Source organism: Anomalospiza imberbis, chromosome 3, assembly GCF_031753505.1.
Source record: "Anomalospiza imberbis isolate Cuckoo-Finch-1a 21T00152 chromosome 3, ASM3175350v1, whole genome shotgun sequence".
NCBI classification, from domain to species: Eukaryota; Metazoa; Chordata; class Aves; order Passeriformes; family Viduidae; genus Anomalospiza; species Anomalospiza imberbis.
In genome coordinates this window covers 71,961,713-71,986,248 of record NC_089683.1, presented here as the reverse complement: position 1 = coordinate 71,986,248, position 24,536 = coordinate 71,961,713, and the positions used below count along the sequence as shown (strand labels likewise).

Here is a 24,536-nt window from a genome sequence, read left to right as displayed (position 1 = left end):
AATAAAATGGAGTTCAAAGCTGAAAATGTACACAGAGCTGTGCACTGACTTAAATAGAGTAATAATAAAAAAAGAGTGAAGTTTATCTAACATATCTCTAAATACACACAATGTCTTCAAGTCTAAACCACCTGCATTCCTTAAAGAAAAAAAAAATGAAAAAAAAAATTCTATAAGCACATCCAAGACATGTCAGTGCTTCAAAGCAGTAATAGCTCTCTCCCCTAAGGTTCAACATAGCACAATCTGATAGTTTTGATATCAAAGTCTCCTGCAAACTTAAAAAAAAAAAAGTCAACAACACAGAACACATGAACAAAAAATCCCCTAGATATACTTAATTGAGTTTTCCCAAAGAAAGTAGATGAAAAGCACCATCACCAGAGACAGAAAGTTCTCTCTAAAAAGCCGAGGAGCAAACACAACACTTGGCTTTGCAGCTAGGAAGGGTCTCTAAAGCATACTTTGATTTGTGTCAGTCTAAATCTGTCTACAGTATGATTAAATAAATTGACCAATACATTTCAGATTCAAACAACTGTTGAATAATGTTAAATATGTTTGTAGAATTGGCAGGCCTCCATGGCTAACTCCTCATTCCCTTCGAGAGAAGCAGACTCATGAATCACTGTTTTGGCACTGTATAGAAATTTGACAGAGAAGTAAGTCAGTCAACACAGATTTTAAGAGTCTGTTTTTAATTTAACACCATAATTGCTTTGAAATTAATAAAATCATTTAGAAAATAAGTACTTTGAAACTTTTTTCTCCAAGATGGGGCAGAGCTTTCTGCTCTCGCATAAGACTACTCAATTTCCTAGTTTCATCGCTACCCATTCAAGAAGGGCACAGAGCAGCAACATCTTTAGGAACTAAAAATAACACAACACTAAAGCAAATTACAACAGTGCACTAAAACAATATGAAGTTAAGTCTCATTCAGCTACATCACTTAGAATATATTCTGAGAGCACTTTGTGCACACCAGATTTCCAGAGCCAACCACATGACATCAGCAGGCACACTGATGCCACACACAAAAGCATGGTTACCTATTTTTAGATTATCAGTAGTATCAGTGAATTTTTTCAGTTATGTGAGATGTACTGGGTAAACAACAACTGGACTCAACCTTAAGGGGTCTTTTTCAACCTTAATGATGCTGTTACACATTACTTTAAAAATAAAGCATATACATTAGCCCTAACATCAAACCTGTGGACTTCTTAGCACCAGGAGAGGCTGGGAAAGAAGAAACACTAAGGATTAAGGGTGGGCAAGAGGTGGTTGCTTTCTGGTTTTCTTTTAAAACCAAACCTTACTGTATTATCTGTAAAAGTAAATGGCTGAGAAATCTGTCATTTAAAGAATGTCACTCATCATCTCTGCCTTTCTCTCCTCACAACTATACATACTGAGAAGCCTAGAATTTCTCTCCCCCAGAAGAAAAACCATACACAATCATTTTGCTAACTGCTAGGAGGGAGATTCATTTCTTACTTAAAACTGCAATTTTGTTTCTGTTTTAGGGAATAAAATAGCCACATAACCAAAATTTAGGCTGTAGGAAAGGTATCTTTATATAAATTTGAATGTTGTGCAACTGCATGGGAACAGGATTGTGTGTTTAGTACTATGTTTAGCCAGATACTTGGAAGTATTTGTGCAGCGCAAGTTCCTTAAGTTTAGTAAATGTTCATGCAGATGCAGTAAAATTTCCAAATCTAGGCCTCAGGTACCACCTCTAGATTTTAACCACAGAAAGATTTACTGTCAGAAACAGTATGCCAAGGAGAATGATTTTAAAACAGGTTTTAAGGCTATTTTCAAGGAGACATACATGATTCAGCATGCCCAAGCTTCACATTATATGCTATAGCATTCACTCCTACAATTGAAGTCCAGATAATCCTTTGAAATTATTTATATATTACATAAAAAGAAGTAACTATGCACTGAAATGCTATTAGACTTTTATTTATGGAAAGATTTAATTTATATTAGCACTGCACAGAAGTCTGACTAAGGTTTAAAGCCAAACAGTAATGAGTAGCCTGTAATACGCTTTCAAGCCACCTACAATTTAAATGCAAGAAATGCTGACACTGCCCAGGCTACTTTTTATGGGCTTTCACACATAAAGTATCTCCCTCCAAGTTTTTCTTTACAATCACACCACAGTCCTGTAATAGGGCCCCTTTCCCAGCTGGCATAAACAACACTTAGGGTTTTTGTTGTTTTAACCAGATCACCCAGTGTATCCAGTTCAAATGCACACAGGCAATAAGCAAATCTACTGGCATTCCAGCTGTCTCAGTTCCCACCAGTCCTTGGGCAAAGCCTTGAGGAACAGCCACGTGCAGCATACAGGCTGAACATAAACACCAGGAGCAGGACTGCTGATGTTGGCATGCCAAGTCAGAAAAGTGACGCCCAAACCCACCCCTTCTCTGTATGTCCCAGCAGAGCCAGCTGTGTCATTTCACGTTAAGGAGGCATTCTGCTGCACACAGGGAAGCTGCACTGGCTCAGGGGAACTGCTGGAGGAGAGTGGCTCAGGAATGCAATGTATTTGTTCTAGGAGCATGTGGCCTTGTGAGCACAAAAAAGATCTGAACATACCCAACACTGATTCCAGGGAGGAAAAAACACCTGAGGAAACTGTCTGTGCTTGTCTGGCTGATACAAAAGCCCCACTGTCTTCTGAAATGTCAATTCAACTGACCATATAGTGAGTTTATGTTCATGGCAGCAACAATGTCATTTCTATGTTAGGACCTCCTGCAGAGCTCCTTGGTGCTGCTTCAACAGGTTTTTTTCCCAGTCTCCCCATCAATCATAACCAGTGGCCCAGAAGACCAGTGTGATGGAAAAACACATCACTCTCATGCCTTGGAAAAAATAGAACATGCTGCATTATCAACTATAAATTGGTTAAAATAGACCCATCTGGTTTGTTCCAAGTCTGTTTATACTTGGCATTAGGAAGCTGCTATGAAGAAAACCAATCCAATGAAAAAAGTTACCTCTTTTCATCTCTGCCACTATTTCAACAACAAAAATAGTATTTATTAGTATTTATATATATATATAAATTATTCACCCTTCCTAAAAGGCAAGTAGGCTTCTCCATAAATTAGTCCTTTCCTGTGAACAACAACTAAAAAGCCTGTTAATGTTAAATGACAAGGCTCCTGTCAATTAAACTGGTTATGACTGTCTGTAACTCAACAAGTATTGCGGTTAGACGTTACATGCTAACCTCAAACTCCAAATTTCCCACTCTAAAATCAGTAAGTGACAGAATACAAACTCCACTCAAAGTGGTGATGTAAGCAAAAAAGCCATGGTGTACAAAATCTGACAAGAACAAGAAAGCTTCTCTTTAACAACTTGTCACTGAGACTTTCCTCCCCCCACCTTCCAAGGCATTCAGAAGAACACAGAACCAGGATCTCTCCCCTCAAATGCTCACACTGAAAGTCAAAAATCTCAACATCAGCTGTGTTAGCATGCAGCCAGCACACACAAACTCTTAAACTTTCTTAAAAGCACACTATTTAGTAAGAAAGAGAAGTACACTATTTCACACCCCATATAGAAATAATGGATTTCAAGACAGGATATGCACACATCCTTTTTTTTGTGTTTCTGCAGAAGGGTTTATCTGTATGTCCCTAAAAATCCAATCAGGAGAAACTTTCCTGGTAAACCAAAGGACAGCTAGGTCTTTGCAATCTACAGTACTCACTGGGGAGAGATTGTGGGGATTAGCAATAGTAGCCTAGATCAGAGGTGTCACCTCAGACCAAGAGGACTGTTCCACAGCGCATATTTATGCAACCGACATGCAAGATCTGCAGAGCTTAAGTAAAGCCTGTTCCCAGCTTAATGTTGTGCCAATTAAAGAAAAGAAGAGAAAAAAGAGGCAAGTGCATAATAGATGACATAGTGTTTGCCTCAGTCTGCAAATGACCCAAAACAACTCATACCCAAGGTATGAACTCATCATCAGCTCAAGCAACAGCAGTGGAAATTACTGATGGACAGACAATGTACAGTGAAATGAAAGGAAGATGAAGAAAATAGACACTAGAAGGACACGGACAAAAGTCCACATTATTGAAAAGGGGAAAGTAACACCAAGTACCACAAGAACTAAGGAAGAAGCAGAACAGCACCCAATTCTAAAAATATTAGATTCCAGATTTCTGTACAGTCAACTTCACATTTAAGTCAGCAACCAATCATTTCAGATTTCAGGATTGGCAGAAATAGTCTTTCAGGCAGGGACTGTATTTTAACATAAGTTTTCTACATAGTTGTTGAAAATAAACAACACATGTCCTAAAACTGGTATCTAGTATTGAACACTAACACTGGGTAGCAGTTTCTAAACAGGAGACTGCACTTCAAGAAATTATCTGTGGGCAGCCAACTGATTTACTCATTTCTATGACATGCAGTAAAGGGCCCTGTATCTTTATACTAAAGACACTATAGATCCCGAAACTTTTTTTGTATTCTCTCCAAGCCACACTTGTTAGGACATGGGCAACCAAGAAGAGGAAAGCTGATTCTGAAGCCAGAGAAAGGCTGTAGGGAAGAACAGGGAGGAAGGGGAGGAGTGGGCAAGGACCTGTGGACAGTGGATGCACTTGCCAACCCAGTGCTGCAGTAACAAAGGGAGCAAGCCCCACAGCATGGGTTTTAATTGCAATTACCCTGCTACTAATCCCATGAAATCAAGCTGCAAGCACTAACAAGTGAGATACCTCAGCAGGCCTCAGCTGTAATTGTTTTTGGGTGTCTTCCAGCCCCTTAATGAACCACACCACAAAACATCTTGGACAGCGGAGGATACTCTCAGCACACAGATTTGTAACCAAATAAAAGAAATAAGCTGCTGCTCCATGCACAGCACTGTGCTAAGATCCACCCACTGCATGCAGAAGGCTGCTCACATCACCTGTACTCCAGGTAAAATGTTTGTGTGAAGTGGCCTTACAAAAAGCTACTTACCTCTCTGAATGCCTACTCTGCCCTCAAGCCAATTGATCAATTTATCCCCCAATGTGGAGCACACACAAATCAGTAAAAAGATCAATATATTTTATTTCCAGGATCAATACAAGCAATGTGATATAGCTGCCATGAAGACAACTGAGAGTTACTCCAGAAAACAAGAATTTGCTTCCTCTGTAATGACAACTCTTAATTAAGGGTTCCCAAACCAAGATAACTGTTCCTTAAAAATGAAGGCTAGATGATGAAAAAAAAGTTTAACAGATTTTTCAAAGAAAAAAAAAATCTCAAAGGGACTCCATCTTCCTATCACTGGCAAATTCTGTTCCCTACTGAGCCCCTGAAGAATTCCATCACTCTCTCCAGAAAGCTGCTCCCAAAGGGAAGGGGTGGGAGGGGCAGGGAGGAAGGGGGGGGGTGCAGTGGAATTTTTGCTCTTCAAAGGCAAGTTTTTCTCTGGGGTTTTAATATGGAGCTATTCTAAGTTGAAGTGCAGAACTCGAAGTTTCAATGGTGAGGAAGCATCATTTATTACTAGCTTTGTCTTTCAGTGGGTGTGTTCCTTCAAAGTAGCAGGATGTGAGTGTAGAAAGAGTAAAAGACACAGTAAAAACTAGAAATCTGCAAAATTCAAGTTGCTATATGAGACAATTAAACTGAAAATGAAGCTAGTTGATAGTATCTTCATCTACATTTAATTCCTGCAGTGGAATATTATTTTCCATGTTTACAAGGTCCTTTATAAAGCTATAGGACTAAACAGGTAAAAATAATGTATGTTTATCTTATTACCTCTTACAATATAATTTTGGCATAGCCTTGGCTCATGAGTGAGACAACTCCCATTTTCTATTTTCACTAAGGAAAATGACAAAGTCAGGACTCCAGTATAGGAACTCCTGTGTTGTTCTTGAGTCTGTGCCAGGTGTTAGGAGGCCTTCAGGAGTTATTACATGTCATTTTGCCCAAGCTATAGCAGAGATTTAATGCAAATTTACTCAACCCATTAATTTTAATGCAAACATTTAACATTTTTAATATAAAGCACTTGAACCATGGATCTTACTTCCAAGGCATTTTCTAATAATGGAACAGGCAAAGGAAAAGACCAATAAAACAGTAAATTCCAGTTGCAACTTCACTACAGCAAACCAACCTCCTTTTAGTGAAAAATGAGGAGTTACCAGAAGGATTCCCAGAGGACCTGTACTATTTCTGTATGACCTGGGAAACGGGGGTGAAGGAGCAGAGGGATGGTGTTTACCTGCAATACCTAAATATGCTGCAGTCCCTCCCAGCCCTGGCTGCAGAAAGGCACAATGGAGGGGTGTAAAACAATACCAACTGCCTAAACAACAAAATGGGAGGTGAAATTAAGGAAAGCGCAAAGAATACCCCTTGGGGGGAAAAAATGCTTTCTTATACAGTGATGTCTTCTAAACTGGATTACCATCACTTTAGGAAAAAAAAAATCAGTAAATACAGGCTGTTCTCCCAAGAACTTCATGTCAGCACAGCAGAGGAAGCAACTAAAGTGTCATAAATCACTAAACAAGGAAAGGCAACACAGAATACATCACCCTGCCAGCATACAAAATCAGGATATATTCATACATTAAATACTGTGCTTCTGCTTGCCTTACCTTGATCAGCATAACCAGAAAAGCTGCACAGAAGTGCAGTAGGAATAACTAGAATCATGAAACAGTACCCATTGGATAAACACAAAAAAGACTACAGTTCTCAATTTAGGAGGGAAAGTGTGTCAGCTGAAAAATATGCATGCAAGCAAATGCCAGACTTTTTTAAAGACTATGACAAGTAAAACTACTGGGAAGTGAGTTTTCACAATACAGTCTAGGAGACACTGAAATCACCATCAGTGGCTTTTAAACAAAAGGAAGTTCCTTTTCCATCTAATCAAACTGCAGGACTCGCTGTTACAGGATGTTGCAGAGGCCAAAAGTACAAATGGCTTTTAAAACAAGATTACAAAAATTAATGGCAAATGTGTCCATCCATCTGCACGTATTACTGGCAGTGGTCTAGATACAACCTCTGTCTCAGAGCTCCTGGATTGCCAGAGGTAGGTGGTATATGAGAACATCATTTTTTATACACTTTGAAGCTTTATATACAGAGTAATTATTCATTATTTACAACAACTACATAATAGTATAAACATAGATGGCAAATACTTGTGCGAAACGGACATTTGATAAGGGAGAACTCCCACTCAGCAAACACAAGAAGGCAGCCTGCTAGAATCTAAACCAAATTAGCCAGAATGCAAAAAGTGTAAGCTTTGAGCAAAGTGGGCCTTCAGCATCTGAACAATAAGAACAAATAGCTTTAAATTTTACTATAAATCTTACTTTATAGTAAGACTGGGTAGTCCTTAAAAAGGCTTAGCTTTAACCTACACTTCATGGCCTAGCATCTAGTTCATACAGAAGGTCACTTCAAATGAACTCAACTCCATCTGGCTTCAATTTACCACTAGATATATGGTAGGGATGGCCAAGCTGACATCTCCTGAGAGGCACACGGCTCTTATCTCTCTAAAGCAGTCCTTCCAGAGGACAGGCCATTGACAGGGTGCCTGCTACTGCTGTACCTGGCAGAGAACAGCAACTGAGGCAAGCCTCATCCTCTGCATCCCTGCTGGGGCAGCCAGCCTCTCCCAGCACCTGCTCCTCCTCCCTCCCCCTCTACCACAACAGGAAAGGAACCGCTGCAGAACAAGGTCCCCAGGGGAGCACAGGTGGGATAGAAGTGGGCAGGAGCAACAAGTTTGTGTGGGAATACACATGAAAGAAAATTACTAGAAAGTAGATGGAAGAGGTAAGGATTGTAACTTGAGAGCTGCAGGTTTTTTACTTATTCAACAGCGCGGCAAAATACATAAGCCTGACTCTTACAAGTTCAAATGTTCCCTCCCCACACTTTTCTTTTTTAACATGGAGTGGGTGGAATTTTTCCTAAGTAAAATAAAACTGAAATGTACCAAAAATAACATTTGGTCAGATGTTTGTTACAAATAAAAGAAAGTAAAAATATGTGAAATATTAAAAGTAAAAGCACTTTTTGGTAGTTTGTGGCTTTGAAACAGCATATTTCATTTTCTGTCTTCCAAGAAAAAGATAACTATGCCATGCCTGCTGCACTATGCCCTCTCAATACAGAAGTGGACTCAAGATCATATATAACTTTAAAATAATTTTGGAGAGAAAATATGAATCCTCTACAGGTAATTGACTTTCATTTCTTAAATGTTTGCTTAAATCAGTCTTGCGGAGTGTACACATGCTATGTATTAGCAAGCTTTGCTAGGAAAGGACTGTGCTATGAGCATATGCACACATGAATGGAGAAACAGGCTACTTGGGAGAAAACAGGAAAGAGGCAGCAGCACAGACTTAGTAAAAGTGACCACCTGGATGACCAAAAGAGATCCAAGGCAGGAATATTTCAGTTACATTACTGGCATATTCGACCACAATGATTCTTTAGGGAGCAAATGACACTAGCAGGAAGACAGACTCCCAGTAATTTCATTCAGAGATGCAATAAGCAGGACTTATATTGGCAGTGCCATTGCTGAAAAAAAAAAAATATTTTAAGATATTGCAAAATCTGGCTTCTTTTGTATCTTTTCCATTTCAAACTGCAGTATGTTTTTTAATGGGAGCGCTGAGGTTGGCAATTACCTCTGGAGATCACATGGTCCAGCCCACTGCTGAGAGGAGGGTCACTCACAGCAGGCTGGGTGACCCGTGATCAGGTTTTGAGTATCTCCAAGGATTAAGACTCCACAACCTCTGTAGGAATCTGCTTCTTGGTTCATCACAATGGAAAATGCATTTATTTCATTTAGATGGAATTTCTTGCATCTCAGCATACCCACTGCCTTGCCACTAAGCACTGCTGCCAAAAGTCTGGCTCCCTCTCCTTCACTCCTCCTGTCAAGTATCTGTACACACTGGTATGGTCCCCTCACACCTCCTCCTCTGCCACATAAACAGCCCCAGCTCTCTCAGCATCTCCCTGTATGACCTGAAAGAGCAAATCCACCACTATGAACAGTGCTGCTGCCTGGCTGATGCACTGCCATAGAGAGGCTAAAACACACACAAATAAGGTTAAGCCAAACAGAGGTACAATTCAGCCAGCATCTATTTCACAGGGCATGATCCAGTATGCCAGCTGAAAAGGAGTCAGTTTAAGATGCCCTTATCAACTGGCCACAGTCTCCTTTCTCACAGCAGTAAGGCTGCATGCCAGCTGCCTGAACAACAATGCAGCAACCACTGAAACTGGAAGGGCCCAATGTCTTCAGCAGAGAACAGACCACACACTGTTCTAATACAGCAGAAGCTGTTGAGGGATCTTGGCATCCATGGCAAGGTTTAGCTGCTTGAACAGATGCTTGAACAGACAGAGAGTAGCAACAAGAGAGATATGTTATTAACCAATGATAAACTTCTTTGGAAATCTTACACACGTTGCATCCCTGGACATTTCACAGTACAGAGAACTTAAACACATGAGGATTGCTGCCTCAAAGCTGGGACAAGTTTTTAATCTATAGCAATTTAAATTCCACATTATCACAACTGTCAGGCTAAACTACTATTGAAACTTTTTTGTTTCATTTGACTAGAAACTTCAAGACTGTTATAAACTATATAACTGCAGCTGTCTGACTTACTCAAGCAGGAAGATAACAGACACTGGCATACCAGAAGGGCAGCAAACCACAGCAAGACTATGCCCAGCAGAGAATCCTATAGCCTCTGCCACCTCACCGAGAATTTCAAGCTATCAACGGAACAAATTGATGTGAATTGATAATACAAGCTCTTCCTGGAAACGGATTTAAAATATCTTCATACAAAAAGACAAATTAAACAAAACAAACAAAACCCAGGAAAAATAAACCAAATCAAACAAATACATATAAGGCCCTAATGTCTTCAGCATTTAGTGCATTGTTTAACTTGACAGTCAATGCAACAATTCCTCCACCCTGCTAAGACCAAAAAAAAAAAAAAAAAAACCACGTCCCTCACTGCATTCACCTTTGTATCATTTTCAACATCGTGTTTGTTTTTGCTGAAACAAAGCAAGGCAGTCTCAGGCTCTGCTCTCACCGCAGCACACTGAGGTGACACAGCAGCATCTCCTTGAAGTTGTACCTAATTTCTACATTGCAGAATGCCTTCATGATAAAACTATGTGCTCTAAGCTGGTCTGAGCCTAAATTAATGTGCAAAATTAATCCCTGGGTATTAAATAACATTTCTCTTTAGGCCCCATTAGTTACCCTACAGGTATGGACTTCATCTCTTTGTCAGAGCACTACTCACACAACATATCGATAACCACCCTACCTCCTACACACAACCTCTGCACAGACGTGCAGGCACGCACACTTCTACCCGATTCCTATTTATAACACCATGTGCTAACAAAAATACTCTCAAGCAGTTTTAAGTTAAATACCAAAGAACAAGAAAGTCTTCAAGTGTAAGCAGCTGTTACGTGCATAAAAGCATTGCTCTATTTTTGACAAATGCTGCCCTGGAACAGTGAGTGAGTGGATTTTGACCTGAAGCTTACGACTGCTACTTACCAGCTAATTCTAGCAAAAGCCTGCACTGGAAATATGCCTGACTACCCATCTTAACCAACAACCTTCAGGAACTCAAAGGAGTTTACAAGGATTTCATCAGCACCAAATAACTTTCCCAAAAGGCCTCAAAGACTACCATTAGTCCTCCTTCTGAAGGGTCTAAGTAAGTCACAAATGCAGAAGACAAAAAGGATATCATAAATAATGATTATTTCACACAGTAGTAACTGCAAAGTCAAATAACTCCACTGTTCTATTCACTAAAAATACTGCTTTCAAAATACTGTTTTCTTAGTGGAGCATAAAAAACATGCCAACGAATAAAGAATTTATATAATCTGAGTATGCTGATTTCCAAAAAAACACTTGTACAGTCCTTGCATTGCCTGCAGTCACTCCCCACTGAAAAGTAACAAAATACAGCAGCACAAGAGCCAGGGAGCCCCACGAGTGTCCTACTGGAGAATTCACTAACCAACCCACTCACAACAGTCCCAAAATTAATTTTTGCACTGAAAAAAGTACTGTCTTTGTACAAGAGCTCTCTAAGGAGCCTAAAGAGAAATTATTTAGTCTCTGAATAGGCAAGAAGAAATTTTTGCTTTATATAGAGTATCGTTTCCCTTTTATAACAAGTTTCCCTTCTGCTGCAGGAGAAAGCCTTCATTTAAATTCCAAGTACACTATGTACATACCTAGAGGTACAAACATATGTACTAGCACCCAGTACAGAACAACAGAGAAGCAACTAGAAAGACAACATCCTGCAAAATTCCAATAGCAACCTCACCTGTTCAAGCCACGAGCCATCAGATACTAATCAAGACAGGCTATCCAACTGAATTACAAATCTAATGAACATGGTAAATATCACAGAAGAAAATAATATGCTGCCAATTTATTTTTTCAGGAAATAGCTAGCAGCCTACTCAGAAATTAAGCACCATTTAGAAAAAAGGAAAACATCTCTCAACCAATCAGTCAATGTTACTGATACAACTAACCCAGGGATCTGAGAACTGCCGTTCAGACAGTCCTATGACTTGGCAGGACATCACTTGCAAAGAATTTCAGTCCAAGAGGCCACAGAGAAGGGAAGACAGCTCTTCCTCTCAAGCTGTATAGCTATGATGAGAAGCATCCCACTTAATTCTTAGGCAGTATTAAATGAGCCCATTCTGTGCAGAAGAGATAGCATAGAACATCAAAGTAGCAACATGGTCAAAAAATCATTAATATCACTGTCAGGAAAAAATTAATTATCCACAGTGTACTGAAGTCACTGATGAGCACAAACTACAATGCCACAGGCACCTTATCGCCAGAACAAGTAACAACTAAAATCGTGAACTCTAGTTACAGTCAAAAATTACTTGGAAAAGCAAGAAGAACAAGCACTGGTGCTGGCATAAGGGGATGGGGCTGAGCAGGGACCTTCCTTACCAGCAGCAAACAGAAGCAAGCTGCTTCTGTTCATGGCATATGATGCCAATCCAGCTCTCTTGAAACAGAGGTCAAGAACATCTTTGATGCTAATAAAACTCTAGAATAAGGGATAGGAACAGCCAATAAGCTTAAGAGCAGGTTGATTTTGAAGCTGGGAGTGTGGGAGAAATCAGTTTTCATTTGGAAAAAATACATGTTCCACTGTACATGTTATGTGGGATCACCTGGTGGGTAGATGAGAAGTTTCTATATAAAATGGTTGTAAGGAAGATTCTTGGAGGATAGAAGTATGTGTTTCTGATGGCAAGAACTGAGCCTTAGACTAAGCACAAAAGAGCAAAAAAAGAAAAGTTAAGAAAGAAAAAAATACATAGCTAGTGAAGACTTCTGAAACTATGTTTGAATTTTCAAGGGCAAATTTTGGGAGAATCAGACTCAAGTGCTAAACTAAGGCTGTAGTTTGGCAAACACTTTAAACTGGCATAAATTTGCATTGCTGCTGAAAGAAAGTCTCACCATCTGCCAGTCCTCTGTGCCAGCACAAACATCCGAACACTGAACCAGGAGCACTTCTTTTGCCAGTTTATTTTTTTCAGATGGATCAGTTCCCCAAAACCAGTTCACAGGATGGCCATGTAAATACTTGTGCTGGCAAAGAAGAGTGCCTACTCCTCCAGCACTGCCAGCCCAAAATGTTCAGTGAACTACAACCTAACACACAAGGGTGTGGAGAAGTTCTAGCAGTGACAGGCGGTACTTCCCACCCTTGGACACGCTATATTCATACTACACTTCAAAGTTGCGGTCACCACACACCTGCCCCTCAGAAACCAGCATATCTCTGTAATTTTCTCTAGTAGGAGAATCTGTCAGAATCTCAGCAATGCTAAAGTTGGCTGTAAACAAGAGTATTTTCTGGATGCTGCTGTGCTTCTTCATCAAAAGATCATTTGCAGGAGAAACTCTTCTGATCATCTGCTTCACCTGGGACCCAAAAGGCTTGTACATGAGGAACAACAAATGAAAACTATAGTCATCGCATGTCAGGACTCTAACAGGGATTTAAGAATGGTGTGTGGGCTGCTGTGTATCCATGGATCACCACACAATCCTGCGCAGACAGCACACTCATCTACAAGAAAACAACATCGCCAACAGAAGTGCTGCTGTCAGGGAAACAACCAACAGATAAGGACAAGCATTGGTCATATTCTGTATCAAGGTCAAGCAACACAAGCGAGTACTGGGAGACAGAGAGACCTACCCATGTTTTCCCACAACTCAGTGGCAAATTCAAAGCCATACATGAGGTCATTCGCTAGGAACCCATTAGATCAGTAAGTTTTCTACCAAGAAACAAATTCAAGGTGTGATACTGAAACGATCTCCAGAATGATACAGGAGGATCAATGTAATCACACATGCCACAAGCAAACTGAAGGAAAGCCTCCCACTTTACAGACATTCCTAAACCCATACCTCCAGTCACAGCTCTTGGGTCCTTCAACCAGAGCAGGACTTACCCGAGCTGCACACCTGCCCCTGTGATCAGTCTCCTTTCTTCTACCAGAGTTTTGGCATCATCATCACTTTCCAGTACCTGTTTGGTTGCCAAGTTCTTAGTCCCTCTTATTTTTCATTTGTCTTCTTATTGCCACACATGCTTACAGTTATATTTTGTAGAATAAGATATAGTGGAAAGAACACCCATAAATCTTACTTTTCCTTGGTAACATTAATCCAACGTGTTTGTAGAAAAGCTGCAACATAAGTAAGTGTCAAGAGCAGAGAGCCTTTTCTGTCCAGTTTATAAAAAAGCTAACAGCAGGGTACGAGAAATCCACTCACTCTTGAAGAATTACTTTCTAAAGAAGCATTACTAACTTTGAAAAATCTAATTTAATAGGGAACAGTCAGACTAGTCTGAATTCAGAGTCCTCTAGGTCTTCAGAAAACTCCAGGATCTCCAGAGTAAGAGATAAGTAATTGCCAGAAAAAGCAGAAAAGTAAGCTTGCACGATACGTAACAAAGCAATTTTTAAGCTACAGGTGGCTGAGAAGCAGTAGGTGCCACTAGCCTACTAGTAGAGAGATGAGAGCATTAAAATGCAGCAATATGAACTGGATTGGTCTCCTGACAGGTTTCTAGAAGTAGGAATGAAGGAAAAACTAAAGGGATGCAAGAGGGCCTGTCAAACTGTCGATTTTAATGTCTTCCAACAAAAGGGACAGGTTAGGGTTTAGGAGATGGCTGGCACTAGGTGTAATGGTGAGCAGAAAGCGGAATAGCTGACGGATCACATGTCTGGTTGTATGGTGATTACTAGGAACCCAGTCCACAACTGGGAAGTCGCAGTATTACTCCAGGACCAGTAAAGCATATAAGCTTCAGATCAGCAGTCCACAATATGGGAAAGAGAAAGCTAGCAAAAAAAAACATAAACCTGCTGCCACCCTTAACCCCTTCTTCATGTTCCATATGGGGAAGGAGGAAAAACTATCTCACCTGGGTGAGATTCAGGATGATTTCTTTTCCAGATTTTGATGAGCAGGCTTTTACCTCCACTAGTCATGTAAGAATAGGACAGGCAAGAAACAGAAATACATGCATGTACAAATGTGGCAACTGATAAGATAAAGGAAAAAAAAGAATTTATGAAAATATGAAAGAAGTAAAAGTTAGAAAATAAGAGCAAGTAGGAGAAAGACACTAGACCTCAAATATGCAAGTATGTCCCACTGTCTGCTAGAGAAAAGAAGGAAGCAGAGTCTGGAAAGAAAGAGAACAAAAGCAAGGAATGCAGTAAGTCAGGACTTCCAAGATGAGTAAATAGTTCGCCACTCTAAAAAAAATAGTTAGCCATTCTCTTATACTTGCTGCTGTCTCCACACACCTCAAAGGTACCTGGCTAGTTTATAACTAGTGCTGTATAGATATCTTTCAGGCTGGAGAGTAATTTGCTGACACTCAGGACTAGGTAGAACCACATCAGTTTAAGTATATCAGTTCTAGGTCGCCCAGGTAACCTAGAGAAAACACCTATCAGAGACTTTAAAATATAAAATCTCGGGTCACAATCAACATTTTACCTTATTTCATGTTCTTTGCCTTAATGGACTGGCCTTGGTGAATGAAAATGTTTGAATTAGATCCTATTAACACAACATAGCTTTTTCCCTGATAGGCAGGTTTACAAGCCAAGAGATTCAGGGTATATATACACCTCAGACCCATTTCTTCTTGCTTTTTCATACACTGCTTCTAGACAGTTGAAGTGCACTTCAACAGACATTTGCCACAGAACTGACGGCAACTTCAATGCCAACACCACCCATGGGTTACAGGTTATATGGTTACAATGCAAGTTATTTGAAGTGATACTCTGGGTATCATCTCCTTCTGTTCATTCAACTCTGAGATAAATCTTTGAGAGTGAATGACAGTTTTCATTCTGCTTTTGCTGGCATTTTCGAGATCTGAGTTTTCCTGCACACTAAAAACACCGACTTTTGCAGGGAAATAGGCAAGGGAAAGTGACAAAGTAATGCATTTCTGTGCCACCAAGGAGTAAAGTACTGTGCTTTTACTGATCTGATCCCTGCACCTGTTCTGATTCCCCTAACAGAGGGATTTCAAAAACCAAGTAGGAACATAAAATATAGTTGTCCAGGAATTACCGGCGTGATTGAGGATTACAACTCCAAAAGCCTTGGCACCTATTCTTTACAGGAGCATACCACTGCACATAAAAACAGAAGTAGTATTCCTTTCTGCTGCATAAAACTGAAATCCAACAAAACCGCTGATATTTTTAGAGTGCAAGATGAAGAGCCTTGAAGAGCTTTAAGACTGCCTGAAAGATAAGTTGGCTTAGAAAAGTCCTGCAGGAATCTATGAGGACTCTACACCACGTTCCCATTGAAATGTTTTAGCACAGTACTGATTCAACTGAAGAAATGCAAAGACAGCATTACCAAAAAAAAAAAAAAAAATCCCACCCTCTTTTCTTTATCACGGGAGTTTCCCGTGCCCTGAACAAATCCAGGGCTGTTTTTTGCCGTCCAGTTTCTCCCTTCCTCCCTCCCTCCCGCAGCTTCCTACCAGCTGAGATTCTGCAGCTGCAGCAACAACAGTCCATCTGTGGCAGTGCAACCACCTCGGCAGGATGACTCCTACCATTTCACTCGCTTCCTTATGCTTTAACAGAGGTAGCAAAGTCTGAAGGGGCTTCACCCCTCTTTTTTTATTAAACTGAAAAGATACTGATGAATATTCATTACTAGTTCTCTACCAAGGGCAAGAATTTTATTTAAAGGACTGGAAGGGAATCGCAAATTAGGCTAATACAATGGGAGATTTTGACTCAGTTCTCTGGTCTCGAAATAGAGCTAAAGAGTAAGATTTTTGTGGAAAAGTGACTTAATGAGAGTAAAATAAAAACTCTGCCCAAAGCCAACCTGCTCCATGGCTGTGATTCCACTGCCTGCCACAATACCATTTGCCAGAGTGCCTCACTGTAACTCACGGGTTTATTGTGCCACCGGGGCACTCACTGATGCGGGTCTCCTGACCACATTTTTAAGTCCTGCACCTGGCAGGCCACATCCTGAGCCAAGGTTTACCAAAACCCAGCACATTCATGAGAGTCTACAAACGCTATGCACAAGTGGTTCCACGCTCTTCAGCCAGCACCGCTGCCGGGACACCTCGCAACCAGCCCCCTGCTTCCCGCAGCCCGCCAGATCACTGTTAGACAGTTTCGAGAGAGACCACGAAAGAACTCCCATTTCAATACTCATCACCTAGCGGATAAGCTTCCGGGTCAAGGGGTTTTTAACAAAACGCAGGCATATAAACAAGATCGCTTTTTTTACCTGCAAACAAACCCTTTCGCACCTTCCGGTTGGAGAGCAATCCCCAGGCTGCCCGGGGGACAGCAACCTGCCCGTCGAGGCTGCGGCCCAGGCCCGCTGGGGCTGGGGGTCCCGGCGTGACCGGGCATGAGAACAGAATTGTTAGGGCTGGAAATGAGCTCTGGAGATCATCCAGTCCAACCCTCCTGCCCAGGCAGAGTCACCTCGAGCAGGTGACACAGGAAGGCGTCCAGGTGGGTTTTAAATATTTCCAGATAGAGACTCCAAGACTTCCCCGGGCAGCCTGTTCCAGTGCTCTGCCACCCTACACGTAAAGAAGTTCTTCTCGTGGTTTAGTTTATGGCCACCGCTACTTGTCCTGTCACTGGGCAACACTGAAGAGTCTAGCACCGTCTTTCTACCATCAACCTCTGAGATATTTACATACATTAATGAGATCCCTTCTATCCTCTTTTCACTAGACTAAAAAGGCTCAGCTCCCGCCGTCTCTCTTCATGACAGAGATACTCCAAACCCCTAATCATCTTTCTGACCCTCTGTGTGACCCTCTAGAGAAAAACAGGAGCTTCTTTTTCATATTGAGGAGCACAAAACCGGACACGACTCGCAAGCATGAGTCGCAGCGGGCGCACACGCACAGCGCGGCCCCACACAGGCACCCGGACGGACAGACAAGACAGCCGGACGGACGTGCGCACACGCACGCAGCCCCCCAGACAGCCGCACACGTGCGCGCACACACGCCCGCACCCGGGGAAGCGCCGGCTCCGCGGCTCCGCTCCCGCCCCTCCGCCACAATCTCCCCCGGCAGCAGGAGCAGGGGGAGGCCGGGCACCGGGGGGCCCAGCTCCCTCGCTCCCTCACTCACTTTCGTCCTGCCGTTGATTTTGTAGTTGCCCAGCTTTCCATTACAATGTCGGATGAGATCGTCCATGCTGTTCATGAGGAGCCGAATGGTCTGGCAGCCCGGCTCCTTGCCCTCCACCCAGGTGATCTTGTCGCCGCGAATGTCCTTGGAGGAGTCGCTCTTCTGGCTGACGAGCTGCCCGTCGGTGAAGCGGCCGGTGTGGTGGAGGGCCCGCACCTCCTCGGCCACCAGCCCGCCCAGCTCCTTGCCGAGGAAGTCGTCCACCACGCAGATGCCGTGCTTGTTCATGCAGGGCACGATGTACTCCAGCGCCAGCCGCTGCGGCACCAGCGACTTGGTCTGCCCGTTGGGGCGCAGCGCGGCCCCACCGGGCCCCGCCTGCACACCGCCCGGGTATAGGTTCGACTTGTTCCGGTACAGCAGCACTGCCTCCCCGGAGGGCGACGGGGACTGGGCCGCGGCCGGGGCCTCCGCCTCACCGCCGGCAGCCGCAGCGGCGGCGGCGACGTGATTGTTGGTCAGCGGGACGGCCTCGGCGGGGGCCTCCGGGGACGGCGGCGCTGCGCCCTTCCCGACCCCCGCCCGGCTGCCGCTGCCCGCCGCGGCCCCGCCGTGGGCGCGGGGCGGCGGGGGGTGCCCGCCGTGGGGCTCGGTAGCGCCCCCTGCCGCGCCAGCCGCCGCAGCGCCGCTGCCGCGGCAGATGAGCTTGTGCTTCTTCCAGTCCTGGCGCTGGTGCTCCTTGCTGCAGTAGAAGGAGCTGCGGCAGCGGCCGCACCGCAGCAGGTTCTCCATCTTCCCGCACAGCTCGCAGTACTGCCGGTCCCGCTCGCTACTGCTACTATTGCTGCTGCTGCTGCTGCTGCTGCCGCTCTCGCCCTGGCCGCCCTGACCGGCGCCTCCGCCGCTGTCATTCGCCATGGCGCTGGTGGTGTCGCCGCAGCCCCGCTCCGCCGGGTCGTGTTATGTAAGGAGGCGGGCGGGAGCGGCGCTAACGCGGGCCCCCGCCCGGCCGCGCGGGGAGGGAGCGCTTACTGCATCATGGCCGCCCGGCTCCGGCTCCGCCGCGGCTCCCGCCGCCCTCCGCCTCCGCCGGCGCGCGGGGGCCCGCGCCGCCCTCCCTGCGCCGCTAACGCTGCCTAGCGCCGCCTCATCGCCGCCCCACCGGCGGCGGAACGGCCGAGGGGCAGCGGCGTGGCGCGGTGCGGGGCTGCCTTCCGCTCCCCGCCGGCCTCTCTGCCCGGTGCAGCACGGGCCGGAGCGGCCGCCGCCTCTACCCACCGCGCCTCCGCCGCTCTGCCGGAGCGAGGAGGAGGAGGCGCCACTCCACAGGCCCGTTGTGCACGTACGCCACTTCCAGCCCGCCAGCGCCGCCGGCGCGTCAGGCGGGCGTGGCCGGGCGGGCGGGGTCGGCTCGGAGCCGGCCGCGTCGGCCGCGTCATCCGCGCCGCTGCGTGAGGGTCTGAGGGGCGCCGCTACAGTCATGGGCCCCCAGAAAGGCCGCGGGTCGGCCGCAGTGCTCTTGTGGGGATGGCGCCCTTTCCCCCCTCGTGACAAGTGCGGCCTTCCCGGCAGGGACAGTGGGGAAATTGCTGGGGGGTGTCACTGGTCTGGGCTGCCGGGGCCGCCCCGTCGTCGCTGGGCAGGTCGCTAATCGGAGGGTGGCCCGTGACCCCAGTAGCGAGCTGCCCCGCTGCCCCTGTGGGGTGTGGGCCTGCCGCAGGTGAGGCGGGGGCACCGACGAGCGGCGGGTGACGTGGAAGCTGGGCACTGTGGCTTGAGTGACAAGGCAGGGTGGCGGCGGCGGCACCTGGCTAGAGTGGGTTTTGTCACTCCCGTAGGCCCCAAAATATTCCCGCCGGATAGCTGGTAGAGCGGGAGAGACGTGCTGTCTCCTTCATAAATGACACGTGGCTTGTGTCCCCACTAATGGAGTGGTAGTGAAGGCTGGAGCTAGGCTGATTAAGAAATTAAAAAGCAAAAAGCAGGAAGAAGGAGCTAGTTGATGCAGCTGCCAAAACAAGGTGAGACCAGGAGTCGGGGCCTGTGCTGTGATGAACACGGCAAAGTCCCTGACAGGCGAAAGGAAGCTCGTTTGGCAGAGCAGTGCTGGTGGAGGGACAAAGGTCTCAGCTCAGTCACGTCGGTTGTCAGAAGCCATATGGGCATCTGGACTCCTCTGAGGTGATGTTTACGCTTCCACTGATCCAATTAATCGTGGCTTTGCTTGCTTGTGGTATAGTTTAGGAAAGCAAAGTTTCCTGCAGTACAGCCCAACACGGTGGTCAGTGTTTCAGAGCCGTGGGCTGAGGCAGAGCAATGATTCCTCCTGGGCTGGATGTCCTCCTGCCCATCTTCTCAGAGAACCACTTGGTGAACTGACAGCAAATAGCTGCTTTGTGGGCTGGGCTGGTGAGACACGATGCATACCGTTGGTCTGCACTGTAAATTAAGCAAAACCATTCTAAAGCCCAAGAAGTATAAAATACATGACCCAATATACAGATCTTGAGGTAGAAAGGTGAAATGAACCCAGAGGCTGCCACAGGACTTCATGTGACATCGGATAAGTGATTTGTTCAGTGCCACTGTAGAAAAGGAACACTAATGCTTTTGATTCTCACAGGCTTTTGTGAGGTTTAACACTACAATATACTTGTATTATAGTGACATGACTTTATGTATGCAATTAAAATGGTTTAGTTCTTATCTCTCCTATAGAACTGGAGGAAGGATTGATTGGCATAGTAATAGGACTTGGAGGAATGTTTGGCACTGAATATACTATATGAAGAATGCAGGAGAAACAAAGTGTACCAAGGCTGCAAGTGCCTTGTGGTACATACATGAAAAATGAGAAGGAAAACCAGGGTGAATTATTAGAAAGGCTAAAGGAGTACTGCGAGGACAAGGTCACGAAAGCCCAGTGGATAAAATTTCAAGGTGAATATGACTAGTGAGCTCCAAGAGAGAATTAAAAACAACCACAACAACCAAAGGAAAAGAAAAGATGGCAGATGAACTGGAAAAGATGGCAACTAAAAACAAAATTCCAGATTAGTAATTTCTTTGTGGTAAAGGCAGAAGGAAGTGGATTAAAACCAAGTTTTAAATCCAGTGCATTAACTGGACAGATTTTTAATGTGTATTTAATGACAGTTTTTCCTTCAACTATAGATGTATGAGGTATGTAAAAAATACTAGGTTTAGGCATTCCTCTAGCATGCTTTAAGATGAGATTAATTCAGCTGATTTCCTTGGACTTGCAGCATTGTTAAACTGGGCTAAATGAGAAGAGAGTCAAGACTGTTATTTTCAAAAACTTGAGAAATGCAAACAATGGTATTCTGCCAGATAGAAACTGAAGAGTTAAAGATCTTTACACATTTACACATTTGTTGTGTACTCCTTCAGCAAACACAATGGAGATGAAAGTCACAGACTTGAAACTCAATCATCCACCCATGAAACAACTCGGAAAAAGACCAAGGCACAAATATGGTTCTTGGCTAATTTGGCTTCAGATGTCTTTTGTTTTTTCCCTCTCTTTTCCACATGTCTTTTGGGATGCAGTTAAAGGTCTTAGTTTTCACATTTGCTAATGTGCTAAGCTACTTCAGGTTGTCTTGACATCATACTGCTTCACAGCATGGTCAACATGGTCAACAGAAATACCAAGTTCAACAAAATCCATTTTTGGGTGTATGAAGCATTTGCCTTATTATTGCAGCACTGCACCAGTGACACAAAACCTAATGAAGGTTGTTTTGCAGTGACAAAGCTGTGTTGAGGAGCAGTGGTGGTAAGGAAACTCAGGAAGACAATGAGTATTTATATTACAATAGTGTCTGCAAGAAGCTAGGAATGTTTTCCAAGCATAGAAGACACTATTCATTGCCAGAGAGCTTGTGCCTTAAAAGACAGTGTAAGAGCAAAGCACAACAAAAAGCAACATATGGTACACTAAGTAACATGATCAATATGATGGTTGCCAGAACAGAGGAGGAAGGGACTTCCTTCTCTTTTTTTTTCAGCTGGTTGCTCTTTAATTGGTCCCTAAAGTGGCCTTTCTAAGATAGCTAATTTATTGTCTGTGTCAGTGAATGTTGGAAAAGAGCTTTACTGCTGATTAGGTAATGATGAGACATACTGCTTTGCAGAGAATGCAGTGAAAAGTCTTTAAAATTAAATACCAGTCATGATGAGGATGTTATGGGATAAACTTAGTGCAAGGTCATAGTTTTTTATCACCACTTAGATATGGATCTGATATGTTTATTAGAAAGGGGAAAAAAAGGTTGGTCAATGAATAACTTTTCTGTTTTTATTAAGTAGTAATAATAGCTGCATTTATACCATGCTTTAGATAGCTCGCGTACTGCAGCGCTGAGATTATATAAGCAACCAAAAAAGAATCTTTGAAGCCTGGGGAGAAGGGGAATGCAGAATAACAAGGTTATAGAAGGTTACAAAGTCAGTTTAGAAATAGAGTTTAAATGAAAAGTAATCTCATGTTGAGATAGTTTTGCTGTGAATAGGAAAAAAGTGCTTGGACTCCAGGCTAAGTTTTTCATTGGTGCCAGAAGGCCTTTTGTAAGCTATATGTGCTGAGGTTGGTGGTAGCATCAGGCATCAGTGAGACAGATGCCTGTCCACTACAGCATCATAATTAAAAGTCTGAACTTGGGGGCTTGTAGCATTTGCTCTCCTCCACCCAGACTACGTTCTTCAGTCTGACTGCTGCTATTCCACTTAAACCATTATTCACTGGTCTCAACAGTGACATTTTTCAAGCTTGCTTTTCATACTAGCAAGTGAACTGTAACAGGTTTTCAGATCTTCCAAATTAAAGGAGAGAACTGTTTGTCTGAGTTGAATTCTCTGTTAAACTCACTTCCTTTCTAATCAGGACAAAGTGTACAGAGTACATCCACAAGGCTATGCAAGTGCTCCTTTGTTGAATGCATGCTCTTTTCCTGAGGTACTCAAAGGGTTAGCATGGTTTATTCATCTCCCAGATACCTCCCCTGGCCCCTGTTTCTGCAAAGCAAGGAAAGGGTCACCCAGTAGACGTGATCTGAAAGGTGTGGGGTTATTGCCTGGCGGGACTAGTGCCAGCCATTACAGAGAAGCACATGAGCAAACACAGGGTCCCCTCAAATCACTTGGGCAGCATAACTGAGGGGGTCTCCAAACTTTTCAAGATCCAGGCTTTGATATGCCAGGAACTTGGTGTTTTCCATAGTATGAAGTGGCATGGGGCACTTGGGACAACAGAGAATTTGGCCTAGAGCTCTGAAAATAATCTGGAGTACCCTGAACCATCTTTCATTCTGCTTAGTGCTTGTTGATGCCATTGTAGAGTTTCCTTAAAAGTTTTAGCTGAAATTAAAGTAATAGAATAAGTTGGTTATCACTGAATATCATAATGATCTAATGTTTAAAAGAAAAAACCTTTCATTGTATGTGTTTATAAGTGTTGGACTAAATTATAAGGAGTATTCTCAATTACTTTATGTAAACTTGTGTTTAATACTGTCTTAAATATTATGAGATTCCTCCAGGCTGTTTGACTAAAATTGGTTGTGCTGTCCCTGAATCTGTCTGAAATTATATGCAGTTTAAAATCTGGGAATATAGCCTATTTTTATTACACCAAAAATATGGTTAGGGTTGATCCAGAGAGATTTATACATATTAAAATTTTTGCCTACTGTAATAATTTGATTCATGTTTAAGGAAAATTAATTATGCTAGTGAAATACAAAACAATGGGTTTTTTTCTTTTTAACTGAAAATTTTGGTTCCAGATGTCTGTATGTGTAAAGCTATGGAAATGCAGCATAGCTTACAAAATCCTCAAGACCAACTCATTTCAGTTTTGTCCTCATTTTAAACTTTGTACCATGAAAAGTTCAAAAGCTTTTTTTTCACATTGTTTGTGAGATTTCTCCAGAGGGAGTATTTTTGGCTCTGGTTAGAAAAGAACTCCCTGTCTTACTAAAGAGTGACAATTATGAACATTTTTTGGCCTCCAACTTGAGCAAGCCAGCAGGCCCTCAGGGTGCTTAAAGTCCAGTTATGAACAGAAAATTACTTTTAAAGAACATTTTTTAAACCCATTTGAAATTCACTCACTGATACAGCAATAAGCAGTTTTGGGGGCAAAAAAAAAAAAAAGAGACAGATTCCTGTTTTATCTGTATGTAGGTCAAAATTTATCTGAACTGCTCCAGAAATCTTTCTTGATTTTTCTGCAGACAGGTGTTCCAGAGTGAGAACAGAGGACTCCAACATAAAGAAAGCCCAGCACTTCATAGCACCACAGTCACAAAAAGACCTGTTCATTCTGCATCTGATATGTGCTTCCTGCCTCTCTGTCATCATGATTCAGCATGGTGACATGCTGAAAGATCATTAAGGTGGAAACAATGCCGAGCAGTGTTAGGATGATGTGACCTGCCACGATTATTTTGTGTGTACCTGATTTATTGCACATCATATTTTCTCTTTCCTCGTCTTTCGGCTGCCAGGCACGTAGTTTGTACTTCTGCCAGTGCCTGGTCTTGTACTTGGAAAAGAGAACAGGGATGCCCTGGGGTGTAGGCAGGGACAGTTTGCCCTCTGCCCCTTGGTTTGGGAAGCTTGAGAATACCTCAGCTCATGCCTTGCAATATATTGTGTTATTTA

At 43.5% G+C, this 24,536-nt stretch overlaps 1 protein-coding gene across 1 annotated transcript in view; it reads right to left on the bottom strand.

Annotated features, from left to right (window-relative positions):
• The window catches only part of EGLN1 (egl-9 family hypoxia inducible factor 1), a 34,601-nt gene extending 15,378 nt beyond the window's left edge, over positions 1 to 19,223 (bottom strand). Inside the window, exon 1 of the mRNA XM_068185084.1 lies at positions 17,850 to 19,223. Coding sequence (XP_068041185.1) covers positions 17,850 to 18,767 — 918 coding nt within the window. The 5' untranslated portion in view covers positions 18,768 to 19,223. The remainder of the gene's footprint in view (positions 1 to 17,849) is intronic.
• Between the last annotated feature and the right edge of the window lie 5,313 nt (positions 19,224 to 24,536).